This window comes from Nuphar pumila, chromosome 13 (genome assembly GCF_984573655.1).
Source record: "Nuphar pumila chromosome 13, dmNupPumi1.hap1.1, whole genome shotgun sequence".
NCBI lineage: Eukaryota > Viridiplantae > Streptophyta > Magnoliopsida > Nymphaeales > Nymphaeaceae > Nuphar > Nuphar pumila.
The window spans coordinates 69,536,384-69,561,905 of record NC_143261.1 but is presented as its reverse complement, the minus strand read 5'-3'; the positions used below and the strand labels follow the sequence as shown (position 1 = coordinate 69,561,905).

General features: G+C 36.3%; 1 protein-coding gene across 1 annotated transcript in view; it reads right to left on the bottom strand.

Annotated features, from left to right (window-relative positions):
• Positions 1-25,522, bottom strand: part of LOC149818629 (uncharacterized protein At1g32220, chloroplastic-like) — an 86,944-nt gene that overhangs the window by 36,266 nt on the left and 25,156 nt on the right. The window contains exon 7 of the mRNA XM_089984019.1: positions 8,625-8,704. Within this exon, the coding sequence (XP_089840145.1) occupies positions 8,625-8,704 (80 nt within the window). The remainder of the gene's footprint in view (positions 1-8,624; positions 8,705-25,522) is intronic.

The following is a 25,522-nucleotide window of genomic DNA, read 5'->3' as shown; positions in this document are numbered from 1 at the left end:
TATTTGCATGTCTTGAGGTTAATGCATGTTATTGATATCCTGCCTATGATTGCATGTTACATTGCAAGCATCTGCCATGATAAGGATGATGTTATGTATGTTTTGGTTGCCCGCAATTATTGTTGGGTTATGGTTAACCTACCAAACTTGATGAGTCTTGCCTTTTCTATTTTATCATTTTTATAAGATGACTAGAGGTTGCAGGCAATGACGGGATGACATGATGGAGTCTTAACACCAAATAATTATTTCTCTTCCACCACTATAGTTATTTTCCCTCCCAAAGTGTGGAGGCTTATAGGTCTTAATATGGTTGCCAAGTTTAGATACTGCCAACACTTCATCATAATTTTTACTCATACCAAGATGAGTTTCTTCTTGAACAATTTTGGCAATAGCATCTTCAAGAGGAAGAGGAGTAGATCTATGTAGGAGAGAAGATCTAACTTACTAAAATTCAAGACGAAGCCCATACAAGAATTGAAAAAATTTCTCTTATTCCATTTGTTTTTACCTAAATTTCATATCTTCAATAGCAATACACTTAGGCTAAAAAAGTATTAGTTCATCCCATAAGGGATTCAAAGCACTATGAAAGTCTTGGATACTCATTTCCCCTTGCCTAATTATTCAAAGCACTATATATATATATATATAGATGGAATGAAATATGTAAGGGCTTACAAGATTATAATCACACAAGTGCACATGCACAAGTCTACCATGTGACAATACAAAAACCAATAAGGCAATAATGAAAACACAAAAGTAAAAAATATCAGCCCTTATCGATTAAATGCTTAATACAAGCATTCTAGAAAACAAGAGGGGTTTACCCCTATTTATACACACAGCCTCATTCAAAGGGGAGGCCATTGGGAGCTCACAACGGTTAGAGGGCAGCCTCCCAACAGCTCTTTGGCTAATGACCAAAGAGCCCTTGGCCATTTGGTCAAGGACAAAAAGAGAAAATAAAAAAAAATAAAAGGGTTACATAAAGTCCCTAGTGGATATTTTATTATAAGAAAAAATGACCAAAATACCCCTAATTCAAAAAGTAAATTACACACATTATAGTGTATATATATATATATATATACTATTTTAACAATAGAGAGAGATAACTGAAAAAAAAGATTTTATATATGTGTGTGTTCAACCGTGTGTCAAAAACACATGCATACATGTAAACAACAAAATTAAAAAAGAAGGAAAAAGATAAAAAGGGAGAAAAATAAAGGAAAAAAAAGAAGAGAGTGAAGAGGCAAGAGGAGGAAGAAGAAGAAAGAAGAAAAAAAGAAGGAAGAAGAGGAGGAAAATAAAGAAAAAAAAAGAAGTCGGAGGGATGAAAGGAGGAAAAGAAAAAAAATAAAAAGGTAAAAAAGAAAAATAAAAGAAGAAGAAAAAAAGAGAAAGCTTTTAGGGCGGGAGGAAGAAGAAAAAGAAAAAAGAAAGAAAGAAATTAGACAAAATTTAAAAATGACAACTATGTCTCCACGGCCTAGGTGGATGCTTAGGCACCGCCTAGGCAGCCTAGATTGAAAAACAAGGCCCTACAGCCTAGACCCATAAGCCTAAGTGGTGGCCCTAGGCCTAAACTAAGCCTGAAACTGTGGAGAAATGAAGAATAATGCTAATCAAGAACCATACCAAGTCATTTGTTGGTTAGTGTGTGAGTTAGCATGTGTGTGTGATTAAGAATGTCTTAGTAGACATGAATGATCATGGCTTTTTAGTAGATCGTCAGTATTTTATAGATGTGCATTCTGTTAAATTATGTAATCAAACTTGTAATTTCGTATATATATTTTATATATATAAGGTAATACATATACATATATATATAATATATGTATATGCATTTACCAATTATATATATAAAATATATATAGTCATAGTAAGGGTAGTTTAGGAATTTTACACATATTCTTTTTCAAGAATATGTTTTTTTTGTATTTTCTTTTTTCTTTTTCTTTTTGTATTTTTGTTTTTTGCATTTAATGCATTGTACATGCATTGGGAGGGGCCCAACCCACTAGTCGTTGGACCCCTCCAACGGTCACATTTGTGACCGTTGGAGGGGCTCCAACGACTATGTGGAGCCCCTCCCAAGGCCTCTGTCAAGCCCTATTTATATGGGCAGCTCCTCTTGTATTTCTCTAAGGGATTTGGGATTGTAGCCCAACCTCTTTAGTGTTTATGAAACTTATGGGTGCAAGTGCACATTTGTGATTCGGTGTGTTGTGTTTGTTGTGCACAAGTGTTCTTGGGTGTGTATGTTCACACATTTATTCTTAAGGTTGTTGTGTTATCGACTAAAGTATCTTGTTGAAGATACTTTTACATGGTATCAGAGCCTCGTTGAAGAAGAAGAATTGCGACTCGCCTTCTTTTGCATTCCTCGGGAAGCGTGCCTTCAAGTTTTTTTGAAATCAAAGAGGATCATCTTCTTCGAGCAATATTTTAGGAGCTTCTTTTGTCAAGAAAGACGCAAAAAGTAATTAAGGTACATACTATCTCTTGCATTCTTTCCTCTCTAATGGGCGAAAAAGACTCTCATTTCTCTCTTGGGTTTAAGCTTAATGGCTCAAACTATCATGTTTGGGTCGGTAATATGGAAGCCCATATTAAAGGAAAGGGGCTTTGGGGTTACGTTTATGGATCCATACCGGAACCGGAACCCAAAATTACCATTGTTGAAGGAGGTGATATTAAGATTCTTGAAGGAGATGAAAGACAAAAGGCCCTTGAAGAGTATTCTAAGAAACATGATGATTGGGAAATGAAGAACTTCAAGATATTATCTTGGATTTTCTCATCCGTTGAGACCAAGATAAATGCCAACATCATCAAATTTAAAAGGGCTTCCGAAGCTTGGGTATATCTTGAGAAAATGTACACCTCAAGAGATCTATCCCACAAGTACTTTCTTCAAAAGAGGGCTTTGACTCTCCAACAAAATGACATGACCATTCGGGAGTACTTTGCCGAATTATCCTCTATTTGGGACGAGCTCGCAATCCTTGAACCTAAATGGAATGGTGAGGCTATCGAATTAAGGCACAAACAACTTGAAGAAGACCGGTTCTTCAATTTTTTAAATGGCCTTAGACCCGAATTTGAACAAGTTCGGTCCTCTCTTCTCTCCGCCTTCACATCCCCCTCACTCGAAGATGTTATCACCAAGCTAAGTGGTGAAGAAACCCGTATGGGGATTGGCAAAAATAACCATAGCATTCTTGTTACTTCTTCTACTCAAGAAGATGGTGAAATGGCTAATGCCGTGTCAAGACCGGGAAATAACATGAGGACCTATAGACCTCCTCATTTCAAGAATCAAGGTCAAGGAGGAAATGATCGGTATGGCAAAAGAGACTATAGCAAAGTAACTTGCTATCATTGTAAAGAACCCGGACATATCAAACCCTTGTGTCCTAAATGGAAGAAATTGATTGCAACGGCTATGGCATCTCAAGTTGAAGAACGACCCCCTTTATCAAGTGAGTCTCTTTCTCTTCAACAAATCGTGGAAGCCCTACAACCTCTTCTCAAGGGAGGTACTTCCGGAGCCGCTATGTCATCCTCTTCCCCCGGTAAGACATCTTGGCTTTTAGATTCCGGGGCATCCTTTCACATGACCCCTAGTTATTGCACTCTTTCAAATTTTTCTAAAAGTGTTTTTCCATCCTTTGTATCAACCGCGGACGGTACATCTCTTGAGATTAAAGGAATAGGTAATTTTGAAAAACAAGACTTCTTTGTTCCAAAAATTCGTTTTATCCCAAACCTTAACCTAAATCTTCTTTCCGTTTCCCAACTCTCGGACCATGGTTGCGATATAAAATTTTCTTCTAATAAATGTTGGATACAGGATCGCCAGTCTGGGAGATTGATTGGGGAAGGCTCTAGAAGAGGAGACCTCTACTACGTAGATTTTCTTCAAGTTCCCAAGAGTCAATTTTGCAACGTCGTCCAAAACAAAGACATTCATGTATGGCATAAGAGATTGGGTCATCCCAATATTGTTAAAATCTCGTACTTGCCTTTTGTTAAACATCTTTGTAAAAGTGACTTTTTGTGTAATGAATGCATTCTTGGGAAAATGAAATGTTTGCCCTTTCCTCAAAGATCCATGTTTACGACAAAACCATTTGAAATTGTCCATTCCGATGTATGGGGACCGGCTCCGGTAATGTCTAAAGGAGGTTTTTCATATTATGTAATCTTTGTGGATGACTATACTAGGTTTTGTTGGATCTATTTCCTTAAACATAAACATGAAGTTTTTTCAACCTTTAAAAATTTTCACATGATGATTTCAAATCAATTCAATGGATGTTTAAAAATTTTTAGGTCTGACTCTGGAGGAGAATACCTCTCAAATGAATTTAAGGGTTATCTTGAAAATTTTGGAATTCTTCACCAAAAATCATGTCCAAAAACCCCTCAACAAAATGGGTTAGCCGAACGAAAACACAGGCACATCATTGAAACAACTAGGACTTTGCTCATTTCTCAAAACATTCCAAAAAATCTTTGGGCTGAGGCAGCTCTTACCTCTGTCTATCTCATAAACCGACTTCCATCGAAAAATTTAAACAAAATTTCTCCCTTTGAAAAACTGTATGATAAGGAACCTGATTATAGCAGGTTAAGGGTCTTTGGGTGTAAGTGTTTTGTTCTTACTGATAAGAATGACAAACTTTCTCCAAAGGCCATTCCTTGTGCCTTTCTTGGCTATTCTGAAACCCAAAAGGGGTTTCGTTGTTATGATATCAAAAGTGATAAGTTGTATGTTTCCAAGAACGTGAGTTTTTTGGAAAATGTTAGTGGATTTGAAAGTTGTGACCCCCATAATGAGAATATGGATTACTCTTTTTTATTTGATTTACTGAATAAGGACGATGATACTAGTGATAATGAGTCAGATCAAGGTAACCCAAATGAACTTGAAACCGAGGAAAACATCTCCTTGTCTCCTTCGTCACATCAACCTATTGAATTACCTAGAGACCCTATCACCTACTCTCATAGAGATCAAAACAATTTTAGGAGTGCTCTTGACAGATATAATGATGCCAGTTCCAGTGCCTCTCAGAATGAAGTGATCCCTCGTAGAACTGAGAGAAGTAGAAGGCCTCCTTCTAGGTTCATTTCCTATGACTCTTTCTCACCAAGATATAGAGCCTGCCTTAGTGCCATCCACTCTTATATAGAACCTAGAAATTTTGAAGAAGCATGTAAATGCCCTGAATGGATTAATGCCATGGACAATGAACTTGAGGCTCTGAGAAGAGCCAAAACCTGGGAATTCCAAAATCTTCCTAAAGGCAAGAAAACAATAGGGTGCAGATGGGTTTTCAAAGTAAAAACTAAAAGTGATGGATCCCTTGAAAGGTATAAAGCTCGCTTAGTTGCAAAAGGATATAGTCAAGAATATGGTATTGACTATGAAGAAACTTTTGCTCTTGTAGCTCGTATGGTCACTGTTCGATGTCTTATAACCGTTGCCTCTATCAACAAATGGAACATCTATCAAATGGATGTGAAAAATGCCTTTTTAAATGGTGATTTAAGCGAAGAAGTCTACATGGATGCACCTCCTGGAATGGAGACTCCTAAGGGAAAGGTGCTTCGTCTTCAGAAAGCACTCTATGGCCTAAAACAAGCTCCCAAGGCTTGGTATGATAGATTTAACTCTGTTATGATTGAGAATGGTTTTTCCTCTTGTTTTACTGACACTGCTCTATTTGTTAGAAAATCCAATGCAGGGATTGTTATTTTACTTCTGTATGTTGATGACATGCTCATCACTGGGAGTGATTCTAACGGGGTTAAAAGTATAAAATCTATCTTAAAAGATAAATTTGAAATGTCTGACTTGGGTTTTTTAACTTATTTTTTGGGAATTGAAGTGGCATACTCTCTTCGAGGATATTTCTTATCTCAAACTAAGCTTGCTTCTGAGATCATTGACAGGTCAGGTATTACAGATGAGAAGCTGTGTGAAACTCCTGCGGTAGTAGGAGCAAAGATGAAAATTGATGATGGAGTTCCCCTATTGGATCCTACACCTTACAGACAGCTTGTAGGGTCCCTGATGTATCTGAGTATTACCAGACCAGATATATCCCATGCAGTCCATACTGCAAGTCAATTTCAGCATGCGCCTACATCCGTTCACATGAGTGTCATCTTACGGGTCGTAAGATACATAAAGGGTACTCTAAATAAGGGAGTTTTTCTGTCCTCTTCCTCTGATTTAAAATTGATTGCTTATACTGACTCAGATTGGGGAGGTGACCCAAATAACCGTCACTCCACCACTGTTTTTGTGTGTTCTTAGGAGACTCACTAATTTCGTGGAGATGCAAGAAGCAACAAAAGGTGTCGCTCTCCTCAACTGAAGCTGAATATCGTGCCATGGCCACTACTACCATGGAGATTGTTTGGATTCACCAACTGCTAGAAGACATGGGAATCAAAATTGAAGGACCCACCAAGCTATGCTGCGACAACAAAAGTGCAATCTACATTGCAAAGAACCACACCTTTCATGAGCGGACAAAACACATCGAAATGGACTGTCACTATGTTCGTGAAGCATATCTCCGAGGAGTTATCGACCTTCCTTATGTCACGTCCGAATATCAGTTGGTCGATTTCTTTACTAAAGCCCTGTGCGCTCCGCGGTTCAACTTCCTTCTTGGCAAACTATCGGTCATCTTGCCCTAAGTTTGAGGGGGGGTGTTAAATTATGTAATCAAACTTGTAATTTCGTATATATATTTTATATATATAAGGTAATACATATACATATATATAATATATGTATATGTATTTACCAATTATATATATAAAATATATATAGTCATAGTAAGGGTAGTTTAGGAATTTTACACATTCTTTTTCAAGAATATGTTTTTTTTGTATTTTCTTTTTTCTTTTTCTTTTTGTATTTTTGTTTTTTGCATTTAATGCATTGTACATGCATTGGGAGGGGCCCAACCCACTAGTCGTTGGACCCCTCCAACGGTCACATTTGTGACCGTTGGAGGGGCTCCAACGACTATGTGGAGCCCCTCCCAAGGCCTCCGTCAAGCCCTATTTATATGGGCAGCTCCTCTTGTATTTCTCTAAGGGATTTGGGATTGTAGCCCAACCTCTTTAGTGTTTATGAAACTTATGGGTGCAAGTGCACATTTGTGATTCGGTGTGTTGTGTTTGTTGTGCACAAGTGTTCTTGGGTGTGTATGTTCACACATTTATTCTTAAGGTTGTTGTGTTATCGACTAAAGTATCTTGTTGAAGATACTTTTACACATTCATGCTTGAAAAAATAGCTTGACGTTTGTTTACATGAATTTTGTGGACAATGGGTTGGGCATCCCGCAGGCCCAGGCCCGAAATGGTCGGGCATGGGTCTAGTTTTCAAAAGAAGAACCGACCTGACAAAATCTTGGGTCGGGTAGCAGCCCACGGGATATATATATAGGATCAAGTATGTGATTCAATAAATGCTTCCATCTTGGATCCCATCCATTCTTTTGCATGATTTAAATTTTCATTAAAAGAACCTATGAAATCAAGGAAATGAATGAAATTGTTGTGAATATACAATGACTGTAAACTGGCTCGACCTGGCCCGAATTAGGCCCATAGGCCTAATGGGAGGGGCATGGGCTTTGTATTAGACCCGGGCCCGAACCGAGCAGGGCTTAGGCTTGACCCGGTTGGACAATGGGTCGAGATTGACCAGGACTGGCACATCAACAGCCCGATCAATCCTGACCACTGAATGGATCACGCCAGGCCAGCCTACCCATTGTCCAGCCCTAGTTGTGATACTCTCAAACATTAATTTTGGTTCTGATACTAACATGCATGTATTTGTTCATGTTGTGAACCTAGTTTATATATCTAATAATAAATTTGCTTCTATTTATTTGCATTTTTTAAGTTTTTATTTTATGTCTTTTAATATTCAATTGTAAGGCTTATGCCTTACAACTCATCATAGTGAGGTGGTATGCCTTGCTATGCCTCACTTTTTGCTTTCAGCTCTCCTTTTCCATGGATTTTATACTCAAGTTTGCTTCTTGTCTTTCGATCTCAACTCATTGTGTTTTGCATACAAGTGCATAATATCAAATCATCCTAACTAGTACTTTAGAAAATTAATTAGTATCATGGGTTGGTAGTTCATTAGAGTGGGTTATGATGTCAATAACATCCAGTTGGTGATATGCAATTCAATATTTACAAATTTCAAGAATCAAATGTGAAATCGCATGACTGCATATGAATTTATCAAATGCCAGTCAAGAAGCAACCACCCACAACAAGCAAACTCAAAACATCTGCTTTGTTACAAACAAGACTTCTGACCAATTGGCCTTTGTCAAGAATATTTCTGTGAAAAGTAACAACTTGAAGCTCTAATAGTATTTTTCTTTCACAGAAAAATATCAATACTTAGTTTATCTTGTGCTAATGACATGAACAATGACTATCACCATGGGTTCAGCATATGGAGAACAAATGAATCAGAAAAAACTACAATGAACAATTTGCGGAATAAAACAAAATAACTCATCCCAAAAACTCTCTACATCGCACAGTACCTTTCCCTCATAATATCCTCGCAACAAATAATTCACCACACCAAAATCAGCAGCTGAGATGTATACAAATCTTTTCACACCTGCATAAAGAAATCAGTCTTTCAAAAACAGAACTGAGCTTCTACAAAAAAGTATGTGTCCTCAAAGAGATGAAATAGAAGATTCTTTCCACAGTAAGAAACAAAAAACCCTAAAGACTCTCGCTCTCTCTCTATTAAAATTGTAAATATATAATGTATCTATATGTATACATACCTAAGTATGTATACTTATATATATATATATATATATATATATATATATATATATATATATATATATATATATATATATATATATGTGTGTGTGTGTGTGTGTGTGTGTGTGTGTGTGTGTGTGTACATATATGTACTATATATAAAATAAACTTTGTAAACAGCTACAATCCTAGCCGTTGGACTAGCTCCAACGGCTAGAGGGCTTCCTCTTGGCTTGTATAAATAGGGAGAATCCCCTCTTTGAAAGTATGTTTTTTGCATACTTTGGTGAATAAATAAAATATTACTTTTTATCTCTTGAGCCTTTTTTGTGTGGCCTTTGTGGGTTTTGTGAGTGTGCCCATGGTGGCATCCTTGTGCTTGTCCATTTTGTTTTTGGTGAACATTTTGTTCGTACTCAAAGGCTCCTGTTTTCTCAGAACAAGGGTGCTTTTGCTTATTGGTGGTTAGCATTCACATGTTTGTGTGCTCGTGTATCTCTCTTTAAAGTTGGCTAGATTCATTGCACGGGTGCTCGTGGGTGACTTCTCAATATGTTCGTGGTGCATGTTAAATCATATGTAAGACTATAATACCTGATAGGGGTATTATAGTCTTTTCACATTGTTTTATAAACAATGTATTTTTCTTTTCTTTAAAACATTTTTTCTTTTTTATCATTTTTTCTTTTGGATTCACGCCAAAAGGGGCCCCCATAATAGAGTCATTGGGGCCCCCAACGGTCACAAATGTGACCGTTGAGGGCTCCCAACGACTCTTTGGGAGCCCCCCTTTTGGCTCCTTTTTCAGCCCTCTCACTTTGTATAAATAGGGGTGAGACCCCTTGTATTTCTTAAGCATTTTTCATGCTCTCTCTTTCAATAAAAGAGTCTTTATTTTAGTTGTGCTTTTTATAAAGCTTGTGTATGTATTGTCCCATAGTGGACTTGTGTATTGCTCTTTTTTGATATTTCTCTGTTGTTGGAGATTGTGAATGCATTTTAGCATTTTTTATATTTCTGCATACTTCATTATATGGTATCAGAGCCACTCGACTCTTGTAAGGTGAAGTTGTGACTCTCTCTCTTCTTTATTCTCATACTTTCTTATTGGAGCAATAGAGCCAAGATCGACCTATCATTCAAGCTAAATGACAAAAATTATATGACGTGAGCATCTGCAATGGAGAATAACCTCAAAAGAAAAAAACTTTGGGGTTATGTAATGGGGTTTGTTCCTGAACCTCAACTTGAGCTCACCAAGATTGAAGGAGGTAAAGAAAAAGCTCTTGAGGGAGATGTTCGCCTCAAAGCTATTGAAGATCATCAAAGAAAAGTAGAAGATTGAGAGAGCAACCTTACAAAAATCCTAGCATGGTTTATGAACAATGTAGAACTCAAGGTATGTGCAAATATTGTCAAATTTCGCAGAGCCAATGAAACTTGGTTTTTTATGAAGGGTATGTATACCCAAAAAGATCTTGCAAGAAACTATTTCTTGCAAGAAAAGGTTAGAACTACTAAGCAATGGGATATGAGCATTAAAGATTACTATAGTGCTCTAAACCTTTTGTGGGATGAGTTGGCTCTTTTAGAACTAAAATGGGTATCTATGGAGGATGTTAAACTAAGGCAAAAATAAATGGAACAAGATCGATTGTTCCAATTTTTGTTCCGTCTACGTCCCAAATTTGAGCAAGTTAGGTCTTCATGTAATGAAATATGCGGAAATAAGAACAATGTCCTACAATGGACATTCACACATAGAAAGCAAAGAACAAATCCAAAATGGATATACACAAAAGCCAACAATGGCTTGCAAACACAAAATCTTTATAAATGCAAGAAAGGGCTTCAAGAAGCCATACTTTACAAAGGGGGAGACCCCACTTATTTATAGGCAAAGGAGAGTGAGAGTGAGGGAGAAAAGAAAGAGAGAGACCACATTGGGAGGACCAACAACGTGTCGTTGGGCTCCTAACGGTCACAATTGTGACCGTTGGGGGCCCAACGACTCTTAGTTGGGACCCCCAATGTGAATGCATTAAATGCATTTCATAAAAAGAAAAAAGAAAAAAGAAAAGGAAGAAAAAGAAAAAAGAAGAAAAGAAGAAAAAATATAAAAATGACTACAATGCCCCTATTGGGCAGAATTACAGGAATACCCTTATCGGGTATAATGGATATATATATATATATATATATATATATATATATATATATATATTTTGATTACATGTATTTTAACACCCTCCCTCAAGCTTTACGGGGATATAACCGAAAGCTTGTTGAGAAAGAACATAAAACGCGAAGCAGCAAAAGCTTTAGTGAAGAAGTCCACCAACTGGTAATAAGATGTAACGTAAGGCAGTGCTATGGTTCCTCTTAGTTATTCATCACGAACATAGTGGCAGTCCATCTCAATGTGTTGAGTACGCTCATGGAAGGTGTGATTGCTTGCGATATAAATTGCACTTTTGTTGTCACAACATATCTTCGAAGGAATAAAGATAACTATGCCCATATTACTGAGGAGACTTCTAAGCCACACAAGCTCCATGGTTGTAGTGGCCATTGCACGATACTCCGCTTCAGTTGAGGACAATGATACTTTGTGTTGCTTTTTGCATCTTCAGGAAATCATATAGTCACCTAAGAAAACACAAAAACTAGTAGTTGAGACTCTATCATTGGGATTTTCTCCCCAATCAACATCAGTATAAGCAATTAAATTAAATGATGACGAAGAGGAAAGAAAAACTCCCTTAGTTATGGTGTTTTTAATATATCTGACTATTCTTAAGACTGCACTCATATGCACAGTTGTAGGTGTATGTTGAAACTGACCGACTGAGTAAACAACATGAGCTATGTCTGGCCGAGTGATGGATAAGTATGTCAGAGACCCAACAAGTTAGCGGTAGAGAGTAGGATCCTTGAGAAGTGTTCCATCTTCCAACCTCAACTTTGCATTGATAACCTCAGGGGTTTCTGTCTTCTTATCATCTGAGATGCCAGACATTGGAACAAATGTCAACAGCAAGTTTCTTCTGAGAGAGAATGTACCTTCAGGGAGAGTATGTTACTTCAATACCTAAAAAATATCTTAAGAAACCAAGGTCAGACATGCCAAAATTTTCTTTTAAAACTTTCTTAATATTATTGATTCCTTGCTCATCACTTTCAATGGTGATCATGTCATCAACATAAAGTAGTACAATAACTACTAAAGACCCTACATTTTTCACAAATAAAGCAGTGTCAGTATAACATGAACAAAAATTTAAACTTGTCATTACATTGCTAAATTTATCATGCCAAGCCTTTAGAGCTTGCTTTAAACCATATAATGTCTTTTTAAGTTTGAGAATTTTATTTTCACCAATACCTACTCCAGGTGGAGGATCCATGTAGACCTCTTCATTTAATTCTCCATTTAGGAATGCAATCTTAATATTTAATTGATAAATAGGCCATTTTTTAACTGACGCAACCGCAATAAGAGTCCTAACACTAGTCATCCTAGCTACGGGAGCGAAGGTTTCTTCATAGTCTATACCGTATTCTTGAGCGTATCCTTTGGCTACCAACCAGGCTTTATAGCGTTCTAATGACCCATCACTTTTTTGTTTTAATTTTGAAAACCCATCTACATCCAATAGCTTTATTCTCAATGGATAATGAAGTTATTCCCCAGGTTTTTGCCTTCTCAAGGGCACTAAGTTCTAAGTTCATGGCTTCAACCCACTGGAGAATATTTTTAGCTTCATTATAATGTGACGGTTCATGAAAAGAGTGTAACGCAATTAGACATGCTCTATACTTTCGTGTTAGAGACTCATAGGAAACAAACCTATTAGGAGGATTGGAGATTCGGTCGGATCTCCTTAAAGAGGTTTCTTCTATATTGGAACCTTGAGAGTATTTTTTGTTAAAAGTTGTAATCTCATAGACAATCTCATATGTAAATTCCCCATCATATGTAATCTTTTAGTTTAGTTACAATAGGATAGCTAGTTAACTTTATTTTTTTTTTGGTTTGGACCATAGTTAACTTTATTTTTTTGGTTTGGACCATTGTAAGCTTATGCTTTTTGACCAAGTCAAAAAGCATAAAGCAAAAACCTTTGGACACTTTCTTAAACCTTTGCTTTTTGACTAAGTCAAAAAGCAAAGTCCATGAAAGAGTCGTTGGACACTCCAACGACTCTATTAGAGCCATTGGAGAGTCCAACAACTCTTTCTATGACTCCCTTCTTCAAACATTATAAATATGGGGGTTTGTCCCCTTGTACTATATACTTTTGAGTTGGGATTTCTCCCATTTTAATGAAGTTTATTTTTCTTCTTTGTGGATACCCCTTTTCGGGTATTTTGTATGAACCCTAGTGGTTCTTGTGCTTGAGTGAGCATTATTTGAGAGCTATTTTTGTTGTGGGCTTCTCTTCCTTACATGGTATCAAAGCCATTGGTAGAAGCAATCAAAATGAAGTTTTTTTGTGCATTGGGAAGTGTGCCACTCAAGTTCCTTTCAAAAAAAGTGGTTTCTTTGAAGGTATAATCGTGTGAAGGTTTGAAAGCTTGGAGGATTACTTGTATTCACCGTTTTGTGGTAGAGTATCCTCTTCTCTAATCTCTCTTTTATATTTTATCATTCTTTTCTTCCTATCATTTCATTCCCAAATTGTAAAATGGATGACAATGATAATGTCACCGTTAAGCCCATAAAACTCAATGATTCTAATTATGTCACATGGGCTTCAATCATGAAGCATCTCATTTGGGGAAAGGGATTATGGGGGTTAGTGGATGGAACCGATGTGGAACCTACACTAATCCTCACCAAAGGAGAGAAAGAAATACCTCTCTCATAGGTAGAAAAGGTTAAAGTCATTTTCAATTATGAAAAAAAGTGGAAAGAATGGAGAATGGGACATGCCAAAATCATGTCTTGGCTCATATCAAGTGTTGACATAAAGAAGTGTTCAAGCCTTACAAAGTTTAAACATGCCAATGATGTTTGAGATTATCTTAAGAGAATGTACTCTCTTAAGGATATTGCCCACATATATAATCTTCAAAAAAATGTTCGCAATATGGTTCAAGGGGATAAGAGTATTAGAGAATATTACAATAGCTTATCCGAGTTATGGGAAGAATTGACCCTCCTTGAACCAAAGTGGCATTGTCCACAAGACATAGAGCTTCGTCAAAATCAAGTGAATGCAGAGCATTTTTTCCAATTCATTAATGGATTGAGATCCGAATTTGAATCAACCAAATCCGCTCTTCTCCATCGGGAAAAAGTCTCTTCCATTGAAGACACAATAGAAGAATTGAGTATGGAAGAGAATAGACTCAAGAAAAGAATTTCCAAAAGTGATGATGATTCAGTTCTAGCCGTATCTAGACCGGAAAATCATGTTCGCTCGTACAAACCTCCACACATTGTGAGAACTAATGATTAAAAACAAAGAAACGACTTTGAAAGAAGAAAAGTCATTTGTTATTATTGTCGTGAATCGGGACATGTCAAGACTTACTGTCCAAAATTAAAAAGGCCTTATGAAAAGAAAGTAGCTACAATTGAATCTCCGCAAGAATCAAGTGAGACATATATTGGAAACATGTCTCTAACTCAAGTGGTGGAGACACTTCAACCACTTCTCAAAGGAGTTTCTTCATCTGTCGGAGTCGATGTCTCTTCCATCGACATTTCTGATCCCGGTAAATCTCTTTGGCTCCTTGACTCTGGTGCTTCCTTTCATGTGACACCCAACATAAAATTGCTATCACAATGTCATAACTCAAGTTGATCAAATGTTTTTACTGCACATGGAATATCTCTTGAGATTAAAGGAATAGGAAGTTTTGAAAATATTTCACAAAACTCAAAAGGCTTTTGTATTCAAAAAATTAGATATATTCATAAACTTAATCTAAATCTTTTATTTGTTTCTCAATTAACTGACCATGGGTGTAATGTTTCCTTCTCTTCTCGTGATTGTCGAGTACAAAATCACCAATCAGGGAAGCCGATTGGGGAAGGCCATAGAGAAGGAGGCTTGTACTACATGAATTTTTTGGAAATACCCAAGAATACACTATGTTGTAATGTTAAAAAATTAGACTTGCATCTTTAGCACAAAAGGTTTGGTCATCCTTGTATGTCCAAGATTCAGTTTTTTTCCAAACATGGAAAATTTTTGTAATTTTGAAGCTTTTATATGTGAAAAATGTATTCTTGGAAAAATAAAAAGACTACCTTTTCAAGAAAGAATCTTTGTTACTACATGACCACTTGAGTTTATACATTCTGATGTTAGGGGTCCCGCACCGGTTATATCAAAAAGTGGTTTTATGTATTATGTGATTTTTGTAGATTACTTTACACGACACACTTGGATTTATTTTCTTAAACATAAATCCGAAGTGTTCTCGTATTTTCAAATATTTCACAATATGGTCAAAAATCAATTTAAGAATAATATCTCAGTGTTTTAAAACTCGCCGAGTCAACTCGTTGACTCGGCTGACTCGGCTCGGCTCGCCCCTCCAACGAGTCAACCCGGCAAGGCAAACTCGGTTTGCCAAAACTCGGGCTTGACTCGGCCTGACTCGGCTTGACTCGGCCTGACTCGGGCGAGTTTTGGGATGTTTGAATTTTTTTTTTTGAGTTTCAAATTACAGTTTCGAAATATATAAGTACATATATTTTAACAAGGGTTACCCCCAGATTTTGTACAAAAAAGAAAATAAAAATCATTTAAAGATAAAAAAGCATTTAAATCCATAGAATAAAATCGCCATGTTGTTCGAACTATTGTTCACCCTGTGTTATCAACTTATTCTAGCAAAATATTTTAAAGAAATGATTCTCACTATATATGGCGGGTCATCTGTGCCTATGGGAAGTCACATTTAGGTTTCATCATCCATTTGTTTTGTGAACAAGCATTGTACATATTCAAATATTAGTAGTCTTTTTATAGTTGTGCCATTAATATATTTCCTTCATAGTTTTATACATGAGAGAAAATTGCTTATTTATGTTGATATTGGGCATTCTGTAAACTTTCAATATGCACATATATCCCTGTTTTACATTTATGAATTTGTTAGAGAGGGAATTAAAACTTTTAAAACAAGCTAGCATATATGATTGGCCATTTTAGGAACCTTAGGTAGTAGCAGACTGAACTCATGGTGACCAAATCCTCTAATTCAAGTCATGAATTAGTCAAAGTGCTTGTATAGATATCAAATTCAATTATTCAAGCAAACCTCTATAGCTCTTTGCAGTTGTTTTTATATTCTTACAGACATTTGGAGACTATGTTTACTCAAAAACATGGTTTCAGACAAATTATATATTGTTTTTCTTTTAAAATCAAAAGTTAACAAAACCCGGTCTGAGTCACCGAGTTGACCCGCCGAGTCACGAGTCAATAAAGAACGAGTCGAGTTCCGAGTCATGGGTTTTAAAACCTTGTAATATCTCGATATTTCGCACTGATTCAAGGGGAGAATTCTTATCAAAAGAATTTAAAGATTATTTAAACTTATATGGGATTTCACATCAAAAATCATGTCCCTACACCCCTCAACAAAATGACTTAGCTAAAAAAAAGCATAGGCATATTATAGAAATAACAAGAACATTACTCATTACACATCAAGTACCAAATTTTTTTTAGGCCGAAGCAACTTTAAATACTGTTTATCTTATTAATAGGATGCCTTCTTCCTTGATAAACAATACTTCTCCCACTGAAAAACTTTATAAGCAAACTTCAAATTATTCTAGGTTGAGGGTATTTGGGTGCAAATGCTTTGTATTTACAGATAAGAATGATAAACTCTCTCCACGTGCTATTCCATGTGCCTTTTTAGGATATGCAAGTCATCAAAAAGGTTACAAGTGTTTCGATTCTAAAAATAACAAACTATATGTTTCAAGAAATGTATCATTTTTAGAAAATGAAAGTCCTTTTAAAAATAAAAATTCTACGAAAATAGACAAGTATTTATTTTTATTGGACCTAGTTCTAAGGAGTAATGAAAGTGATATTGATCAAGATGATCAGAGCGATATGACTAACACAAAACCAGTTAATAGCAATCAAGAGTGTATTCAATATTTTAGATGAGAAAACTTAGAAAGACCATGTGCCTTTGAAAAATATACAAAAGAACAAGACCAAATATCAACTAGAAAGTCCACTAGAATCTCAAAAACTCTTGCAAAATTTGTCATGAGTCTTTTTCACCGAAGTATCAGGCCTACATTGCCTTAATACACTCTTATGAAGAACCTTCTAGTTATGCTAGAGCCAAAGATCACCCCGAGTGGGTTAAAGCTATGACAATAGAAATAGAAGCCTTAGAAAAGGCAAATATCTGGACCATTCAAGACATTCCACCCAACAAAAAACTTATTGATTGTCGATAAGAATGATAAACTCTCTCCACGTGCTATTCCATGTGCCCTTTTAGGATATGCAAGTCATCAAAAAGGTTACAGGTGTTTCGATTCTAAAAATAACAAACTATATGTTTCAAGAAATGTATCATTTTTAGAAAATGAAAGTCCTTTTAAAAATAAAAATTCTACGAAAATAGACAAGTATTTATTTTTATTGGACCTAGTTCTAAGGAGTAATGAAAGTGATATTGATCAAGATGATCAGAGCGATATGACTAACACAAAACCAGTTGATAGCAATCAAGAGTGTATTCAATATTTTAGACGAGGAAACTTAGAAAGACCATGTGCCTTTGAAAAATATACAAAAGAACAAGACCAAATATCAACTAGAAAGTCCACTAGAATCTCAAAACTTTTGCAAAATTTGTCATGAGTCTTTTTCACCGAAGTATCAGGCCTACATTGCCTTAATACACTCTTATGAAGAACCTTCTAGTTATGCTACAGCCAAAGATCACCCCGAGTGGGTTAAAGCTATGACAATAGAAATAGAAGCCTTAGAAAAGGCAAATATCTGGACTATTCAAGACATTCCACCCAACAAAAAACTTATTGATTGTCGATGGGTATACAAAGTTAAGACCAAAAGTGATGGCACTCTTGAGATATTTAAAGCTTGTTTAGTTGCCAAAGGCTATTCCCAAGAATATGGAATAGACTATGAAGAAACCTTTGCCTCAGCAGCTAGAATGACCACTGTTAGAATCTTGATAGCTCTTGCTCTATAAAGAAATGGCATATTTCTCAAATGGATGTTAAGAATGCATTTCTAAATGAAAGTTTAGCTGAAGAAGTATACATGAATCCACCACCAGGAATTAATATCCTTGAAGGGAAAACTCTTCGCTTAAATAAGGCTTTGTATGGACTTAAACAAGCTCTGAAAGCTTTGTATGATAAGTTTAGTAAGATTATACTTGATTTTGGTTTTCAATCTTGTCTTTCTGACACAACTTTGTTTGTTAAGAACTCTCATGCATGTATTATTATCCTTCTCCTCTATGTTGTCGACATGATCATTACCAGAAGTGATAAACAGGGAGTTTACAATATTAAAAAATTTCTTAAAACACATTTTGAAATGAGTGATTTAGGATTTTTGAAATTCTTTTTTGGTATAGAAGTTGCATACTCTTCTAGAGGATATTTACTAACTCAGTCTAAATTTGCTTTAGATATTATTGTCAGGTCAGGTATTTCAGATGAAAGACATGTAGACACTCCTGAAATCGTAAATAGCAAAATGAAGATGGATGATGGAGAACCACTTGAGAACTCAACACCTTACAGACAGCTTGTTGAGGCATTGTCTTACATTTTCATCACACGACCTGAAATTGCACATGTTGTCTACACAACAAGTCAATTTCAGCATGCACCCACTACTGTTCATATGGGAGCGGTATTGCGAATTATTAGATATCTTAAAAGCTCTATTTGTAGAGGACTTTTTTTGTCTGCTTTTTCTTCATTAGAACTAACTACTTATACTGATGTAGATTGTGGAGGTGATCCAAATGATCGACACTCAACTACTAGGCTTTGTGTGTTTTTAGGAGAATCATTGATCTTTTGGAGATGTAATAAGCAACAAAAAATCTCTCTTTCATCAACCGAATCCGAGTACAGAGCCATGACTACAACCACCACGAAAGTAGTCGGGTTGAGACGACTGCTGCAAGATATGGGTGTTGAGAGCACAAAAGCATCACGATTATGTTGTGACAATAAAAAAAAAATTTACATTTCCAGCAATCAAACATTTCACGAATGGACCAAACATATTTAAATGGACTGTCACTACGTACGTGAGGAATTTTTACAAGGCACCATTGAGCTTCCATATGTCTCCTCATAATATCAACAAGCAGACTTCTTTACCAAACCTCTTGCTGCTCCATGATTCTGCTTTCTTTTGGACAAACTTTCAGTTGTTCAACCATAAGTTTGAGGAGGAGTGTTAAAAGTTGTAATCTCATAGACAATCTCATATGTAAATACCCCATCATATGTAATCTTTTAGTTTAGTTACAATAGGATAGTTAGTTAACTTTAAAATATTTTTTTTTTACCATAGTTAACTTTATTTTTTTGGTTTGGACCATTGTAAGCTTATGCTTTTTGACCAAGTCAAAAAGCATAAAGCAAAAACCTTTGGACACTTTCTTAAACCTTTGCTTTTTGACTAAGTCAAAAAGCAAAGTCCATGAAAGAGTCGTTGGACACTCCAACGACTCTATTAGAGCCATTGGAGAGTCCAACAACTCTTTCTATGACTCCCTTCTTCAAACATTATAAATATGGGGGTTTGTCCCCTTGTACTATATACTTTTGAGTTGGGATTTCTCCCATTTTAATGAAGTTTATTTTTCTTCTTTGTGCATACCCTCTTTCGGGTATTTTGTATGAACCCTAGTGGTTCTTGTGCTTGAGTGAGCATTATTTGAGAGCTATTTTTGTTGTGGGCTTCTCTTCCTTACATTTTTCTAAGGCACTCATGGGAACTTGTTGACCACGCCTAACATAGGTTTGGATTGTTCTATCACTTTCATTTTAAGAGGAATATCCTCTAAGTTATTCAACAAATCATTAGAAATTTCCTCTTCTTGAGAGTCACATCTTCTTGAGAAAGAAGATCAAATAAGAAAGCATATTCGCTTTCGTCAATATCTTTAGTTTTCACAAAACCATTTTCATTTTCTAAAAAGGTTACATCTTTAGAGACATATAGTTTGTTATTTTTAAGGTCAAAGCATCTAAAACCCTTTTGATTTTCTCCATATCCTAACAAAACACATTCAATAGCTTTAGGAGATAATTTATCTCTTTTATGTGTAAGGACAAAACATTTACACTAAAAAATTCTTAATCTATTGAAATCGGGTGTTCTTTCAAATAATTTTTCATATGGAGATGTATTTTGTAAGGATGAAGATATCATTCAATTTATCAAGTAAGTTGATGTTAAAGCGGCTTCGACCCAATAACTTTTTGGAATTTCCTTGGAAATAAGAAGTGTCCTAGTGGTTTCCAAAATGTATCTATGCTTTCTTTCAGCTAGACCGTTTTGTTGAGGAGTCCTATGACATGATCTTTGATGACAAATTTCATTTGTTTCCAAATAATTTTGAAATTCATTTGATAGATACTCTCCACCCGAATCGGATCTAAGAGTAGAGATATTACTTGAAAATTGATTTTTGACTATCATATGAAATTTCTTGAAACAGACAAAGACTTCGGATTTTAAATTGAGAAAATAGATCAATGAAAGTAACATAATAGGAATATCCTCCTTTCGATATGACCGGGGAAGGGCCCCATACGTCCGAGTGAACTAACTCAAAAGGTCTTTTGGACACAAAAGTTCTATTTGGAAAAGGACTGGATTTCATTTTCCCAAAAACACAATTCTTGCAAACAAAATGTTTCTCATTACAAAATTTCTTTCCAAAAGGAAAGTACATTTTTGAAAAACTTGGATGTCAAAGTCTTTGGTGCCAAGTTTCAATATTTTTATCTTGGACATGATTACAAAAAGAATTAGTGGGAAGTTTCAAGTTGCTCATGTAATAGAGATCTCCCCTCCTATGGCCTTGCCCAATCTGCTTCCCGGACCGGAGATCCTGTATAGAGCAATCCTTAGTTGAGAAGGAGATTTCACATCCCTGATCACATATTTGAGAAACAAAAAGGAGATTTAAATTAAGTTGAGATACCACTCGTACGTTTGGCACAAAGAAATCTTTGGAAAAATTTAAAATTCCAAAACTTTTTACTTGTAAAGATGTACCATCGGCAGTTGAAAATAAGAGTTTTTAGAGTTATTACACAAATTGGATAGCCCATTTTCAAGTGGGGTCATATGAAAGGAAGCTCCAGAATCAAGAATCCAAGAGGACATACCCGGAGGAGAAGAAGAAGCTATGGCGACACCCGAAGTTGATGGCGATCTGAGTAGAATTTAAAGTGCCTCCGATAGTTGAGCAAGAGAGAAGGACTCCGCTTTGATGGGCTCCTCCTTTTGTGTAATTTCTTCAACGGAGGCAACCTTACCTTTTGGGGCTTCATTTAGCTTAGGGCAATTAGGTCTTATATGACCTTATTCTTGGCAATGATGGCAAATGGCTTTTCTATAGTTGCCATTATAGTTATTTTGCCTCCCAAAGCGTGGAGGCTTATAAGCTTTCACATGATTGTCGGGTTTAGACACGGCCAAAACTTCATCTCCTCCCTTAATCATGCTAAGATGAGTTTCTTCTTGGCATATTTCGGCTATAGCATCTTCCAAAGGAAGAGGTTTAGATCTATGAAGTAGGGAGGATCTAACTTGTTCATATTCGGGCCTAAGCCCATGTAGAAATTGAAAAAAATGTTCTTTTTTCATTTGTTCTCTCTTTAGTTCCACATCTTCACTAGAGACCCACTTTGGTTTTAGTAGGGATAGCTCATCCAATAAGGGTCCAAGGGTGCTAAAGTAATCTCTTACACCCATTTCCCCTCGCTTAATATTACAGATTTTTTCTTGGAGAAAGAATTGACGAGCAAGGTCCTTTTGAGTATACATACCTTTCATAAAGAACCATGCTTCATTTGCCATTCGAAATTTAGCAATGTTGGCGCAAATTTTGAGCTCCACATTGTTCATGAACCAAGCATGAATTTTTGCATGTTTGTTTTCCCAATCTTCAACTTTAAATTGGTGATCTTCAATATCTTTTATGCGGGCATTTCCTTCAAGTGCTTTTTCTTGATCACCATCCATCGTGGTGAGTTGGAGTTGCGGTTCCGAAATAGTGCCCATGACATATCCCCAAAGCTTTTTACCCTTGAGGTTGTTCTCCATGGCGGCGGCCCACATCATGTAGTTGGTACCATTAAGTTTGAAGGAGAGATCAAGCTTTTGTTCTCCTTCCATTTTAAACTCAAGAAGACAAACCAAGAGAGAAATATAATATGAAAAATATAACTAGTCAACTAGCTATATCTAGAATCAAGAGCATACACCTTGCTCTGATACCATGTAATGAAATATGCGAAAATAAGAACAATGTCCTACAATAGACATTCACACATAGAAAGCAAAGAACAAGTCCAAAATGGTCATACACAAAAGCCAACAATGGCTTGCAAACATAAAATCTTTATAAATACAAGAAAGGGCTTCAAGAAGCCATACTTTACAAAGGGGCAGACCCCACTTATTTATAGGCAAAGGAGAGTGAGAGAGAGGGACAAAAGCCAGAGAGAGAGACCACATTGGGAGGCCCAACAAGGTGTCGTTAGGACCCCCAATGTGAATGCATTAAATGCATTTTATAAAAAGAAAAAAGAAAAAAGAAAAGCAAGAAAAAGGATAAAGAAGAAAATAAGAAAAAATATAAAAATGACTACAACTCCTATTGGGCAGAAATACAGGAACACCCTTATCGGGTATGATGGACACACACACACACACACATATATATATATTGATTACATGTATTTTAACACTTCACTCCTTCATAGATCTATTTTTCCTCCTATTGAAGATGCTATAGCCGAAATTACTCGAGAAGAAACTAGGCTTGGCATGAGTAAAAGCATTGATGAAGTGCTTGTCGTATCTAAACCCGGTAACAATGTCAAAACATACAAACCACCTCACTTTGGAAAGCAAGACAACTATGGTGGAGGAAGAAAAATGATTGTATGCCATTATTGCTATGAGCCGGGTCACATTAAACCCTTTTGCCCGAAACTAAATGGGACATTCAAGCCTAAGGTGGCTTCTTTTGAAGAATCCACTACCAAAGAAGATGAAGGGAAGAGCAGATACCTCAAGGAAACACTTGGTCAAATTTCTATGGCTCTTCAACAAATTCTCAAAGCAACTTCCTCCACATCAGGTGCGGCAATTGCATCTACTTCACCTAGGGGTGGCAATCGGGTCGGGTTGGCGGGTCGTGTCGGCGGGTCAGCATACCTCAACACGAACCCGACCCGTTTATTAAACAGGTCGGCTGTGGCAAACACGAACCCGACCCATTTATTAAACGGGTAACCCGACACGACACGGTTAACCCGTTTAATAAACGGGTCGGGTTCAGGGTTTTACATTGAAAAGTTTACGGGTTGACGGGTTGGCGGGTTAGCGGGCGGGTTAGCGGGTCGGGTTCGGGTAAACGGGTTGACCCGCCAGCCTAACCCGTTTATTAAACGGGTTGGCGGGTTGGCATACCCTTAACACGAACCTAACCCGTTTAATAAACGGGTTAGGCGGGTCGACCCGTTTATGACACGAACCCGTTTATGACACAAACCCGTTTAAGCCAAACCCGAACCCGGCTAAGAAGCGGGTTGGCGGGTCGGGTTGGTGGGTCGTGTCAGAAATTGCCACCCCTAACTTCACCTCCTGGTACGCATTCTTGGATCTTAGACTCCGGAGCCTCATTTTATATGACCCCACATGAGAATGCATTAATCGATGTATACACCAATTCAAGAGGTTCGTGTGTTTCCACAACCGATGAAACTTTTTTAAAAATCACAAGTATTGGAACTCTTGATTCTAAAAATTCTAAAAATCTTTTTGTTCCAAAAGTTAGAGTTGTTCCAAAATTAAATCTAAATCTTTTCTCAGTTTTTCAAATTGTCGACCATGGATGTGAAATATCTTTCTCATCTAATGGATGTTATGTGCAAGATCTACAGTCTGGAAAGCGGATTGGGCAAGGCCATAGGAAAGGCGACCTCTACTATGTAGATCATCTAAACCTTCCTACAAACTCTTTTTGTACTTATGTCCAAAATAAAAATATTGAAACTTGGCATAAAAAACTTGGACATCCAAGTTATTCGAAAATGTATCTTTTTCCATTTGAAAACAAATTTTGTAAGGAAAAAGACATCTATTGCATTTTTGGGAAAATGAAGTCTATTCCATTTTCAACTAGAACTTTTCTCTCTTCAAGACCTTTTGAATTGGTGCACTCGGATGTTTGGGGTTCATCTCCGGTGATGTCTAAAGGTGGTTACTCTTATTATGTCACTTTCATCGATGACTTCAAGAAATATGTTTGGATTTACTTCCTTAGTCATAAATCGGAAGTGTTTTCCTTCTTTAAAGAATTTCATATAAAAATACAAAATCAATTTCAAAGTAATATATCCATTCTCAGATCCGATTCTGGTGGAGAATACTTGTCTATTGGATTTCAAAATTATTTAAAACAAAATGAAATTTGTCATCAAAAGTCATGTCCTAAGACTCCACAACAAAATGGACTAGCGGAAAGAAAACATAGGCATATTATTGAAACCGCTAGAACTTTACTTGTATCTAAAAATATTTCAAAAAACTTTGGGCCAAAGCTGTCTTAGCATCAACATATTTGATAAATACAATGCCTTCTTCTAAACTAAAGAATGTCACTCTATATGAAAAACTTTTTAAATTCCCTTCTGACTTCAATCGTCTTCGCATCTTTGGTTGTAAATGCTTTGTTTTCTTGCATAAGAGAGACAAGTTATCTCTAAAAGCGATTGAATGTGTTTTTCTAGGTTATGGGAAAAATAAAAAAAGCTATAGATGTTTTGATTTTAAAAATAACAAACTATATGTTTCAAAAGATGTAATATTTTTGGAAGAAGAGAATGGATTTGAAAAATTAAATAACCAAAATGAAGTTGATTACATGTTTCTACATGACCTTATTGATGATGTGTGTAACGATTCCATGAATCATCTTGAAGATATAGAGGATACATGTGATGTATCCACTATTGATATATCATCTAATGGTGATATTAGTAGTAAAAACATTAATGTTTATACCAGAAGAGATCAAGAAAGGCCTATTAGTGCTTTGGAGAAATTTTCTTATCTAACCGAATATTCAGAAGAAAATCCTATTAGAAGATCTTCTAGAGAATCAATTTCACCTAATAGGTTTGTGTCATATGAGTCTCTTATTCCTAGCTATCGAGCATGTTTGTTAACACTGCATTCATATTATGAACTGACTCATTATAATCAAGCCAAAACTATACCGCATTGGGTTGAAGCCATGCAAATTGAGTTAGATGCCTTAAAAAAGGCCAATACTTGGAAAATTGTAAGCTTACCTTCTCATAAAAAACCTATTGGATGTCGATGGGTCTTTAAGGTTAAAACCAAAAGCGATGGATCCTTAA